The sequence below is a fragment of the Anas platyrhynchos genome, chromosome 6 (assembly GCF_047663525.1).
Source record: "Anas platyrhynchos isolate ZD024472 breed Pekin duck chromosome 6, IASCAAS_PekinDuck_T2T, whole genome shotgun sequence".
Taxonomy (NCBI): domain Eukaryota; kingdom Metazoa; phylum Chordata; class Aves; order Anseriformes; family Anatidae; genus Anas; species Anas platyrhynchos.
The window spans coordinates 12715917-12728813 of record NC_092592.1 but is presented as its reverse complement, the minus strand read 5'-3'; the positions used below and the strand labels follow the sequence as shown (position 1 = coordinate 12728813).

General features: G+C 37.2%; 1 protein-coding gene and 1 long non-coding RNA gene across 25 annotated transcripts in view; one reads left to right on the top strand and one right to left on the bottom strand.

Annotated features, from left to right (window-relative positions):
- The window catches only part of LDB3 (LIM domain binding 3), a 121431-nt gene that overhangs the window by 56699 nt on the left and 51835 nt on the right, over positions 1-12897 (bottom strand). For 18 of the 23 annotated variants that reach the window (XR_011810346.1, XM_038181044.2, XM_038181040.2 and 15 more), the window contains one exon: positions 6637-7043. Coding sequence is in view for 22 of the 23 variants with exons in the window: in XM_038181044.2 (XP_038036972.1) it covers positions 6637-7043 (407 nt within the window). In the remaining variant the exon portion in view is untranslated. Of the gene's footprint in view, positions 1-1997; positions 2021-6636; positions 7044-12897 lie in introns of all 23 variants that reach the window. The other 5 variants (XM_038181049.2, XM_038181057.2, XM_038181053.2 and 2 more) reach the window with 1 other exon arrangement.
- The window catches only part of LOC106019172 (uncharacterized), a 90840-nt gene that overhangs the window by 66115 nt on the left and 11828 nt on the right, over positions 1-12897 (top strand). The gene's annotated exons all lie outside the window — the stretch shown is intronic.

The window sequence follows — 12897 nt, the reverse complement described above, 5'->3', positions numbered from 1 at the left end:
TTTAGTGGTGGGATGCCCTGATTGAAGATGGGCAGTAGGAGAGATAGGAGAGATATTACATGACTCAAAACGACTTGATAGAACATTACAGCAACATGCTCAAGAAACAGAAACCGAGATACACACATGCTGTATTACAGCCAGAGCTTTCAATTACACACACCACTGTAAGGGAGGGAAACAAGAAGCTGCATTATGTTTGCAGGGCAAAGTGAAAATCAGCTTTTTACAGAGACATTTTCACATTTAAAATGTCCCTTCATTAGCTATTTTCAACTATGACAATATTATTATTATATAAAAAAAATCATCTGTTGAAACGTGATGTGCAAAGATGTGCAATCTGTTATACTCCTGACCTTCCAGCATGCACATGCCTTACGCTAACAATGGTATCTCTTTTCTTTGTAATACCCTCCACAATCACCTGATCTTTAGGAACACAAAGGTCCTTGAGATCTGGAATTCAGTGTTCTCTTTTCCACATACTATTAGACATATCAAAGAGATTCTAAACCCAAGATCGGATAAGACTATGAATGAAAAGACAGAGGTTGAATTTGCCACTTCTAAAGAATAATGTTCAAAACAATTGGCTTCCACAATCAATTACATAAATAAAAGCTACTAATCTTAGAACAGCCTAAGCTTTCCTAACAACAATAGTCATAGTGATTTAGCCTTTGACTCATGGTATTTAAACAGTTTCAGTGATGCCTTCCAATAGTTTTAGTCATATTACATGTACCAAGGCAAAACTTTCACTGAAGTCAACAAGATTCCCATAAAACCAATAGAAAAAGCTACAGATTTTCAGCTGCAGAGCTTTCATTATAACCCTGGAAGTAAACAGAAGGCATGAATACTTGTAAGGGATGCTGTGCTCCAGGACAAAGTGGCAGAAGTAAGATCCTACTGGAGCAAATGTCCGAAGTGACCGGGATTTTTCTGCTAAGCTGGAAAAGGACTACTGATGATGCAGAAAAATGAATGCCAAAGAAAGTAAGATAGTAACACCTCTGTAATATGACTTCTGCTTTCCAATACAAGTGTAACAATACTTATCAATGTAAATAGGCAAGAACTTCATTTGTCCAAAGGAGCTACATCATATGCAGGACATCACTCTCACACCTCATAAAATCAACTGAGAATGCCAGACCAGTGTAAATTATATGCATTAAATATTATTTCAACTGTATGTCTTCTACTGCTTCTAACCTTCTCTTTTCAGTTTAAATTTGACAGACATTTAACTAAGACCATTATTTATTTTAAGCTGAATTTAGCCCAGTCTCTTCAGCAATTTCTTACCAACACTCAGTTCAGAGACAGAGGCAGGAATGTAGAGAGAATCCTCTGCCCTTGCCCTAGGAAACCAAAGATCAGAGCTGAGGACTCCGTGAACTTCCCTAAATAAAGCAGATAAATCACAACTTCAAATCAGTGGTGTCTTCTTATTTGGGGAACACTGTTACTCAAGTCAATTACTTTTTAGATCTTTTCAATATCAGTATCAAGTACAAACTTAAATGTGAATTTCAGTGGAGTGGGCCTTCAGAAATTAACTTAATACTTACGCACAAATATACATCACTAATAACATATCAAAAAAGGCTTTGATAAGGCTCCCCAAATCCTGAAGGCATGAAGATTCTTTAAAAAGTTAGGAGGAATCCAATCCTGACTGTAGAGATGAAAAAATCTGAAAGTATTTATAAGAACTGAGCAAACACAGATGCTAACTCCATTTGCTGTATTAGAACATCACCACGAATGCCAAACACGTCATGTGCTTAGAACATAGCACCACTGGACAGCAGTGGCAGCGTATGACACTTGCCATAACAACAAGATTATTAAAAAAAAAAAAAAAAGCAATACTTTTAAGCAAAACACAGCAGGAACACAAGGGATCATGCTACCCCAGAAAGCAAATCTTCACACATAGACCGTATTCACACGAATACTTGGCACTGTATAGAAGTGATACTAACTTGGAAGTGGTGTTGGTTATAACCTAAAAGAAGAGAAAAAGAACAAACAACATCAAAAACAACTAAACGGAAAATAGCAATAGTTTTTAGAGTGCAAAAGGTATTTACAGAAGCTTACTAAAGCTTTATTTTCAGACCATCTACAAATAAAGAGCAAAAAGCAAATGCATGCCTGAGAACCCCAACATGATTAAAAAAGGAAAAAATGCAGGGATTGTAGTTTATCCACCAGGACTTAGCAAGGTACCATGGCATTTTGGCTGACCCTTGAACATGATTTTATTGCTCTGCATCCCTGAATGTGCTATTGTCAAAGTCTATGGTAGAAAAAAAAAGAAAAAAAATATTGGCAGAGTATATTCTCATCTGACAATACCAAATGAGTTGCAGAGATTATCCTTTTCCTTCAGATACTAAATATTCAGGGTGAAGTTTGTTCTCCTGCCATCCTCAGAACTGCTATTGCAAGATTGACTTTTTTTGTCTTTTACTTGCTGGAAAATACCCAAAGAATGTTTTAAGTCTAAACCTAAAGAATATGCCTTTATATTTAACAACTTCTTGGCTTAAATTTGACTGCACCTACATTATGCCAACAGTGGTGTAAGCCAATTAATTTCTGCATAGTCATTCCTAATTTTCTGCACATGAAATGAAGACAGATTCCATGGATTCCGGTATTCTAATTTGGCTATCCAAATCTGAACGTTTTATTCCATGTGTTACATACAAAGTATGAAGAAAAAATCTGGTCATCCTCTATTCTGCTTCACTCCATAAATAAGAAGAGACTCTGATTTGCATGGTCATTCCTAAGGAACACAATACCAGGCTCAAAATGTAGACCTTACGCAGGCCAAAGCTTGAAGGAATGAAGATAGCAAGCTCAGACTCTAATATATTATTGGCAAGTAACTCTTTCTTTTGGATGGAAAAATAGCTTTAAGAGGCTGCAATATTTTTTCCCTTAGTTTCTTCAAAACTTAGATAACTAATTTTTTGCTCTTATTCTTGGATGAAGAGTAATTTATCATAGGTTGAACAAAATAAAAAAGGAAGAGAGTCCAGCATCAGTTAATAAACATTTCTTCCTATTTAGCTGCACAGAATGCTGTTGACAGAACCGGGCACTGAACCTTCCAACTTGCTGCAGTAACATTGCTGGATCTGGAGTGGATCTGGGATTGATACAAACCACTGTACAGCAATATTAGAGTGGCATTCAAACTGGATTTGTCTCTTTCTGCTTTTGTCTTGGGAAACCTTTGATATACTGCCTTTATATATATTTATACATACACACACACACACAGTCCTTTTGCAATTGGCTCATCCTGCTGCATTTTTCATGAGCGAAAAATACTCTAAAGAGACAAAGCTGCAGTAAAGGATTTGCACTTCTGCATTTCGATGGAAAAGCAATCACAGATCACCCTCTACAATTACTGTTCTACAGCCTCTCAGATTCAGGAATATTCTTCTAACTTTATAAACCCTATGTTAAGCCAAATATATCAGTCTGTTACAGGAACCAGCAGAGCTATATTAGGAACAAACTGCAGCCTGTAAGCACCTCAATGATCCTATATCCATTTTAGGTACCTACAGGACAGCTGGACACTCATTTACAATGAAACATGGTGTAACAGTATCATTTTCTGAAGTGGACTCTGATGGCTGCTTTAATCCTCTAATCCAGGTCTCTGCCTTGCATGTACAGTTACACTTCAAAGGCAGAACTGTAGGGTCCTTAAGACAGGCCATAATGACAGGAACCACTTATTTGCACGTAAAAATATGTCTATAGATAAAAAAATCATTACGTCCACACACTAGGAACAGCTCAACAGCCACATATCTCAGGAAAGATTTTTTTAGACATGAAGTCGTTACTCATTTCCTTCAAAATGAGCACAGCTTTCCTTCTCTTTATGTTCAGTGTGCAATGAGAAAAACCTCTCCAGTTCAGAGCCACACACTATTTTGGCTTAAGTCTAAATACGGACACGTATGAAACACCCAACTTGTTGCTCACAGAGGTCACACAGTAAGAAGCCAGTAACCCAAGCCACCTGGCACGTACACGCGGGGCAGGTATTTACTGCCCTTGACCTACAACGTGAAAAATAACTTACGCTGGAATGAAAAAGAACCACATGTTAGAAGCTATGAGTCACTCTTCATATTTATTAATGCTCCCCTTTCCAGAGCTTTCAGCACATAAAGTTCCACACTTTTAACAAGCCACCTCTGTCTTTTCCACCCTGGCCCAGGATGATAAAATCTGCATGTAAGAGTGTATCAGAGAAACACATGCTTTGTTATTCTTCAAAGGTCAAGGAAATAGTCTCAAAATTAATTTTAGTTTAATGATGAGATTTTCCAAAGGGTTTAGCTAAGCCTCTGACAGCAATTCACACAATTAAGCTTAAACAATTTGGTGAAAACAACACCAAACTGAAATACAAAATACATATTTAGATCTACCCCCAAACCTGAATTTCCTTGGAGATCTTACTATACTGGTAAGTGGATGTTCACAAATGCTTAATAACTTCAAGTTTTGAAGCTCCATAATTTAATAATCTTTATCTCATCCAAAACAACAAAGTCCAGAGCTGATTTTGCAGGTCTTACAATGCTTTCCCTGTGTGCTTCTTCATATATGAGATCAAGACTATCATGGATGATACAAAGTTCCAAGATAGCCGCACATTCCATGTTACCATCTGCAAAGCAGTAAGAAAGATGCCTCTCACTTCATGGACAACACTCCAGTGGGAGTGGGAATGAAAAATTTAATTAACTTTTTTTTTTTTTTATGTAAACAGAGAATCAAGAGTGCTCTAAAGCTCAGAGGAATTACTTGAGAAGACACAGGTATTTAGTAGCTCTTGGCTCTTCCATCTTTTCAGTTTGCTCCTGAGCTGCAGGATAAAGGCTGATTTAACAGAACATTTAGATAATTTTTCATATATTTTCTTCTTTGTTCATTATTCCTGTTTAAAATACGGACTGTTTATCGCTGCTACGGACATTACAGGCAGTTAGTCAGCAAACTCAGAAAAAAATCTCAGATGGTTGTTCCAAGGTAGAACCTTCCTTTGTTATTCAGTGTATCTCCACGGGTGGGCACTGACAGAGAACTTTAATTATATTTGGCTGTGAATGCACACATAAAAAGAAGACAAAGTGTGGAAAAGCAGCAAAGTAAAAAAAGTGAAATGTTTTCTGCAGCTACACTTTTCTACCCCGATAGTCACAGCCATTATATTATGTAGCACCATTGCAACGCTCTCTGGCATCAAAAATGTGGTTCACATTGACTCCAGTGAGTGGTAAATGCAGCTATGTTGTAATTTTAGTAATAGAGAAATACTCAGAATGCTGAGCCATCCAAAATACAGCCCCTTCACACTCACCCTTGCAGATGTTAAGAACGTATGTGAAGATAGTGGGAGAAAGACAGAGAGATATACTCCCAGGAAACTTTGTATATTGAAGTAAGACAAGAATTAGTTGTCCTGAAAAAAAAACTTAAATGAGGAAAGGAGCATTTTGAGGTTTATTTTGCTGATCTTGCTTATTACTTTAAGTTATTTTCCTTTAAACGTGAAAGGCCTTTCTTAATTATCCAGTATGAGAAAAGAGTATAGGATTTCTTCAGATAAGTTAATTAAGATTGGAAATGCTGACTGCTCAAGAGAGTTGTGATGAATTATCTAAACTGTATGAATCATCTAAAGCATGTGTATATGATTTTTTATAGGAATTAAATATCCTTTGCAACAATTTAAAACCTTTAATTTTACTCTTAGAAAGAGCTTCTGCAATCAGATATAAAGTACTTGAAAATGTGCATTTATTATCACACCTTGAATGGACTAATTTTTTTCCTCATGTAACCATGAGGAAACACAAGTCCCTAGTGTTGAAATGACACTTTTCCCCATATTCTCAAGAAGAAATGTCTCTCCATTTTTAAACAAACACAAATAAACAAATTTGAGATTTGTTTGCACATTAATATATCAAGGCAGAAAAAGTGGGAAAACTTGTTTAACATTGCTCTTTCTCATGTACTGTAGCCCAAGTTGCTTACTTTACACACTTACCAATAAAATGTGAGACAGATGATGTTCAAACCAGAGGATTCAGCGAATTGTGATTTTGACTCATTTTGCATAGGAAAGGCAATACATTAAGAAATTAATAGACACTGCAGTACAGTAGGATGTCAGATACTGGTCAAAGCAATTTCTCTTTTATACCAGCTTCTATAACGGCTGGTATGGATACTAGGCTCTATAAGACTGCATGCATTAGTTTAAAATAGAAAATGCCAAAACTCTGAGGTGATTACAGTTACTTCAGTCATAGTGTTCTTCCTCATGCTCTGGTGATTATTGCCAATCCATATTACAATTCAGATACCAAAGACCAAGAGTTATTCTGCAACTGTACTGCGTATATATTGTGGGGGGTACTGTGCAATTTAAAGATTGTTCCAGATCTTAACGACAAATACAAGACAAATGTGCAATAGGGTAGGTACTAGTACATTCATTTTTTAGCAAAATCATACTTGAATATTATTATGAACTTATTTAAATATTAAATATTTTACCATGTTACCTACCCTCTAGGAAGTCCACCTTCTGAAGCCCTTCGTCTGAGACTTAATTTATGCATCTCAGCCATTTCCCTTAGAGTCTCTGCTGAGTAAAGGCCAATAGGGTTGTTATACTGCCTTGCAGGGCTCAGCTGGTGTACGGGACTATTGCCATCAGCCAAGGCAGGGCTTAGTTTTGAACCTAGATTACTCTTTGCAGGTGAAATGTCAGGAGTCACAGACTGAGAGGACATGGAAGATCTAACTGTGGTAGTCTTTAAGTAGGAAGAGCTATTTGAAAAGCTGATCTCTTGCTTGTTGAGGTAGCCTGAAAACGTTCCATTGGTTGCTAAAACACTACCCATAGGCCCAGTCGCCGTGTTAGTTAGAGGACTGAAGGTTGTTCTGTTGTCATTGATTTCCCAAGCAGGTTCCTGTAGTAGCAAACATGCAGGCCAAGAAGAGAAAAAAAGAAAAGAGCTATCATAGAACACATGCAAAAAAAAAAAACACATCTGCAATTATTGCTTTTTAAACATATCAATAAACTCACAATAAATAGATTAAGGGCCAAAGCATTCAACCTTTCAGGAAAGATTTTAAATGAAGAAGCTCACTGTTTCAAAATAAAGGTAGCAAAACATACTCAGGCATTTTTGGTTTTTAGTTCAAATCAACAAATGAAAGCTTATAATTAAAAAAGCATTTACTACTAGTCAACCTCATAGCAATAACTGCATACACAGACAACACTGTCCATTAAGTTCTAGGATAATTAAGGAATCTTAGAACATGTCTTGAGGTCAGAATTATTTGAAATAATATACAGACACAAGAATAGTTATTATCGTTATTATAAAAATACATCTCGTTATTATAAAAATACAATTATTCTATTTTTCATAAGTACACTTAAAGTTATTGAAGCCCACACATTGCATTGCTTTCACAGGCTCTCATTCATGCTAATTAGGCCATGCAGCACGGTTAGCAAATAGACCAACTGGACTCAAGAACAGGTATCTGCTCAATGGACAGAAATAGTCTATTCTGATAATTTCTGCATAATTCCCACTTGAAGGAATGCGTGCATGAGTATATAAATGAAGGTTGTATGATCCCACAGCTATGTCCCAGATAGTATTTCTAACTAGGGCAGCAGGATGCATTGTTTTAGTCAAAGTCACAGCTCTCCTGACAATAACTATACCCACAGAAGTATGGTGCTGTACTGTGCTGGGGCTCAAATTAAAGCCATACTTACAAGAACTCACCCTGGAAAAAGGCAATACCATGCTTCATTTTCATAAATGATTTGCTATTAATGCAACTTAGTGAAACTAAAGTAAAAGGTACTATCAAAAAAGAAAAATACTGCTTTTCTAGCAACACAATATAGGAAAGAGCAATTGTCAAAAAAACAAGCAAACAAACAAAAGCATCAGTTAATAAATACAGCTCATTCTCTCAGTTTTGAGGAAGTTACATGTAAAAATTCTGTGCTCATGTTGACTAAAACATCCTCTCTCTGCTTCTGCCCTTCAGTTCAAGCTTGTTCTGGAGTAGCACTATCTAAGTCAGTGGGACTGGAGAGCACTCAGCACTTCACAGGAAGCACTGAGTACCCTTTCGGTTAAATCACCTTTTTTCCTTCCATCTACTGGCAGTGTGTGACTGCAGTTCTGTACTTTTTAGAAGGCTGCCTACCTGCAGTATGGACAATTTCATCAAAGAAGATACAAACTTCTCTTTCAGGTAGTCATTTTACACCTTTCCTATTGATTTTGTTATTTTTATTTATTTATTTATTTAAAATCCAAGATAAATCAGAATCTGAGAACATTCGTTATGGTTGGATATGGAAAAAAACAAACTCACTTTTTTGTTTTTTAAACTATTCTGCTTGTCAGCCTGTCTTTGTCCTGATAATACCTAACTCCGTGGTCTTTTTTTTTTTTTTTTTTTATTTGAGCAAAGTTGTTTCCATACACGCACTATATTAATCTTTAAGCATGTCTGTTCAGCACTTCGGGCTTTCTACATGCAATGTCTTTGAAAATATTTTGGCAATTGTTTTTTTGGGAGGTTGCTTCACACAATGTGAATAATTAGCATAATCAATTATGAAACTGCCTAATAACTACGGTATGGTGTAAAAATTTTACATGTTTAAATAAGAGAAAAAAAAATCAATCTACAGCTGAAGTACCCAACAAACTATTTGAATGCCTGGCAACTTATAGATCTCACTGGAGCCCACAATATTGATTTATAGTTTTTCTCAGAAGCTTAACATCCTGGCTTCAGCCTGATTCAGGCTACATGTGTAAAAGAAGGAGGATCACTTTCCCCTCTCCCTCTGGACCTAGACACACTGCAGCTGCAGCTGGTACCCAGATACCTGCCCACTCCCAGTTAAGAGGCCCACCAGTAATGCTGCCAGTAGGCTGCAGTCCAGTCTGGGGGACAGGAACAGGGGACACTGCTCTGCAGAAGGGATGGAGCTCACAACCTGCTTTCAGTGAAAGCCAGAACACCAGCAGGTGTGGGCGTGCAGGGACACTGTGCCTGGCACTGCTTTGACTGCCATATTTAATATCCTACATGCACTTCCCCCAGCCTTATAAGAATCACAGGCCTGAGAATAATTTGGACTCTGATTTTCTGCTTCTGCTACTATTGGTTACCATTAACATCATTTACTGATTTTAATTTTAAGGATCACTACAAAGATAAATATTTTATATTCTCCTTGGGATTTTTTTTTATATTATATATTTAAGATTAGGGGTTTAGGGAGTTTAGGGGAAAAATCAAGATAATATGACTTGACTAATTATAATTCATTGCAAAAAGCAAACAAACAAACAGAAAACCCAAGCCCGCCCAACAAAATTAAAGGACAATAAAATTAATCATAGCATTAATACATTTAAGACATTTTGCATCAAACACGTAAGTCAGATAAAATGAACTGAGAACATTTTTTCACGGTAATAAACAGGAAGAGATTTTAGCTGGCAATAATAGCTGCCCAAGGCTTTTGAAATAAATAATCATAGAAGTGTTTTTTCAGACTATTGTGCTTTAAATAAATAAATAAAATTGAATTACGTACTTCAGCCATTATACCCTGATGTTGAAAAGGTCAACCAACCAACCTTAAGTGGCCTACAGCAAGTTTCCAAGTATCAATAAATAAGCAGAAAGCACAGATTCTCTCTAAAAATGTTTTTAAAAAGGGGCACATGCACAAGGATGTGTTCATAAATTAAGTCACCACTTGTGCAACTTAATTTTACTTGCTAACAAAGGGGAAAAAATAAACATTAAAAGCAAAACAAAACAATATGGAGGCAATGAAGATGGAAAAGTATATAACAGAGCTATATTAGTTGGTAACCTTGAAAACTCTTTTATCTAAATTTACTGTGGGTTTCCTTTCTAAACCATGTAATAAAGGGATATGCAAAGAGTTCTAATTATACTGTATCAGTGTCAACTGCTAATGCCGATATTTCCTCAATCAAAATGAATTTTTGTAATTTTGTGTTACTGGACATTAACAGTAAGCAAAGGGAAAATTATAGGTCAGCCATAAGTAATGATGGTTGATGATTTTGCCAGGCTTTTTGATGTGGACGATCTTTGGTTTTAGTCCTAAAACAACTTCCAGCTGGAGTACTAGCACACTAGTAGCCCAATAATAGAACTCCTAGGAGCCCAGCAGTGTCAGGTCAGCACTCTCCATTTTGCATTAATACTCATGGCTGTTTCAACATAGGTGTTTTCCCTTTATCTGGGGAGAAAGGAGTGTAACAGAAAGCTGCTGCTTAGTTTCTGCAGAAGAATTACTGCCCAATAATCAGCTCATTTAGCTCTTTCCTGTGGTGATTTACAAAGTATCTCTCATTCAGTTTATTTAGTTTATTCCTGGGATGATTTTTTGTTTTGTTTTTTCCCCTTTCAGTTCAGTTGCAAAACGGATCAGTGCAGCAAAAGGGTTTCTGAAAAGTGAAGGTCACATTTCTAATACTGAGCAGCAGTGTAGCCAGTGGCAGGACGCCTCATGAAACTCAGCAACAGTAACAACCACTCTCTCTTGCTGCCCAGCTCTCTGGTCCCATTCTGTCTCAGCCTCTGTGTCTGGAAAAGCAAGCTAACATTTCCACTTGTGTCAGTCTGATGCTACTCTTCAGCCGACCAGAAGAGGAGGCTCTGACATTGAGCGATGGGCTTCTTTCCCTGAAGCAGGATGCTGTGATCTTGCAGCAAACCCTTACACTACGTGGGGATAACTGGGTGTTGATTTCCCAGTGTAATGTCAGTGACTAAGCTTAAAACTGGCAAATGCAGAGGAGTCTCAAACTTGTGGGATTACAAAGAAGCTATGAATCAGCTCAATTTCCACTGTGCAGTATTTTATTCTTTTCCTTATAAATATTTAATTGCTAAGAAAGGTAAATGCTCCTTGTTACATATGGGAAAAATGAGAAACAAATCTATATAGACAGATACTTTACCTTTTTTGGGGGGGTCTTCATTTGACAGACCAAGTTCTATTTGTCTGTTCCTATGACCATACGGCCTTTCATAAACTACTCCACCTTTTTGCACTTCTGGGAGAACAATTTTAAAACTCTCTGGTGATAGTAATGAACTTGACCTCCCAGCATGCCCAAGAAGAAGCTAAGTGTTACCTTAAGCTTTCCACAGGAAAGAAAATAGAGGCACAATGACATTGACTCCTCTCAAAGACACCCAACAAACAGCTTTTGGCTCAGCCTCTTCTTCCACTTCATGCTTTGCTGAAGAAGTCAATCATCTCTTCATCTGTTTTCTCTTAGCCACACAGGTTTCCAATTTTGTCATGAAACAAGTCCTAAGCATTATGAGATCCTTAATGGGACTTTGAATTAAGTGTGTTTGGTATTGTAGTAATATTATTAAAATTAAAGAGGCTGTGTCAATGCCTTTACACAAAGGGGCAAGCATTAAAGATACGTGTTTAGCCTTCAAGCTTCAGCTCAAACATGTTGAACTGCACTGAGGTGAATCCTCACCTGTATTATGTCCCCCTGAACAGCTGCAAGAACTCACTGACTGTTGATGACTTAGTCTCAAGTCTGTGGATTCACGCATATTCTTGCTATTTGAATACTTCCAGCCTTAGTTATGCCCTCCTCCCAGCTATGCCTCATCTGTGCAAAATATCTGACCTCAACTCATCCTAAATCAAAATTGTTGCGAGTTTGATGTTAGAGAAGGAAATGGGTGAAAATGCAAATCAGTCAACCTCTTATTTCTAATAAGAGTTCTACAGCACAGCTGATGCCATACTTATGGTTGCAGAACCTGTATCATCCATAACATGGATCAGCTCAAGATAGTAAGGAGAAAATGAATGTTACCTGTGGAACATAGACAAATTTCTATCATGCTGCAGAACTCAGGATTTTCTTAAACCTTCCTCACATCTTTTTAAAAGAAGAAATACATGCTTGAAAATTAGTGGAAGCTAGAGTCAGATCAGCAATAATGTGCAAAGGAATTCATGGCTTATACTAAGACACTGAACTTGCACATGCAGATTCTTTAGCTAACAGTGCCATGCCTTAACCTTGACCCAGAGAGAGGTAAGAAAAACTTCCCTTGATGTTCAAGGACAGCCCTATCATGAACCTTTTTAAGGCAGTTTTTTTTGCTATTTTGGAAATGCAATTGAACTCATTTCATGTGAACCATCGGTCTAAACACTGTCAGGCAGTGATGTGGAGGAGACAGCTTCTTGCCTACGTGTCAAAGAATTCTTCATTTCTACAGTGATAACCGCTAATAGAAATAATAAAGGGACAAGCAGGGAACCTTGATTTTCAAGTATATTTACTTTAACATACCTTATTTCAACATCCCCATATAGCTCTTTGCAGGACTGAAGACTTTTTATTCTGGATTTTGAGACCTCTTTTCCAATGGTTCATTCCCTTCCAAACCACCCTCAGAGAAGTCTTTCACTTTCTGCACTGAATATTACCTTGATTACTTTCTAACAGTTAAAATTACTGTTGTCTACCTCCGTTTTTCTGTTACTCAGATACATGCCTTAGCCCAAGAAGACGTAAATCTGGCTTTCACAATTCCTGTTTTTATATCTGGTCAGGAGTTTCTGTACTCCAAAACAAATGTCATTCCTCCTGGCCTGCTACTAGTGCCCCACTGCAGCACTCCACTGCTGCCTGTTCCCCTAGGCCAAAGACCCTACCCCTAAAAAAATGTCTGAATACTGTT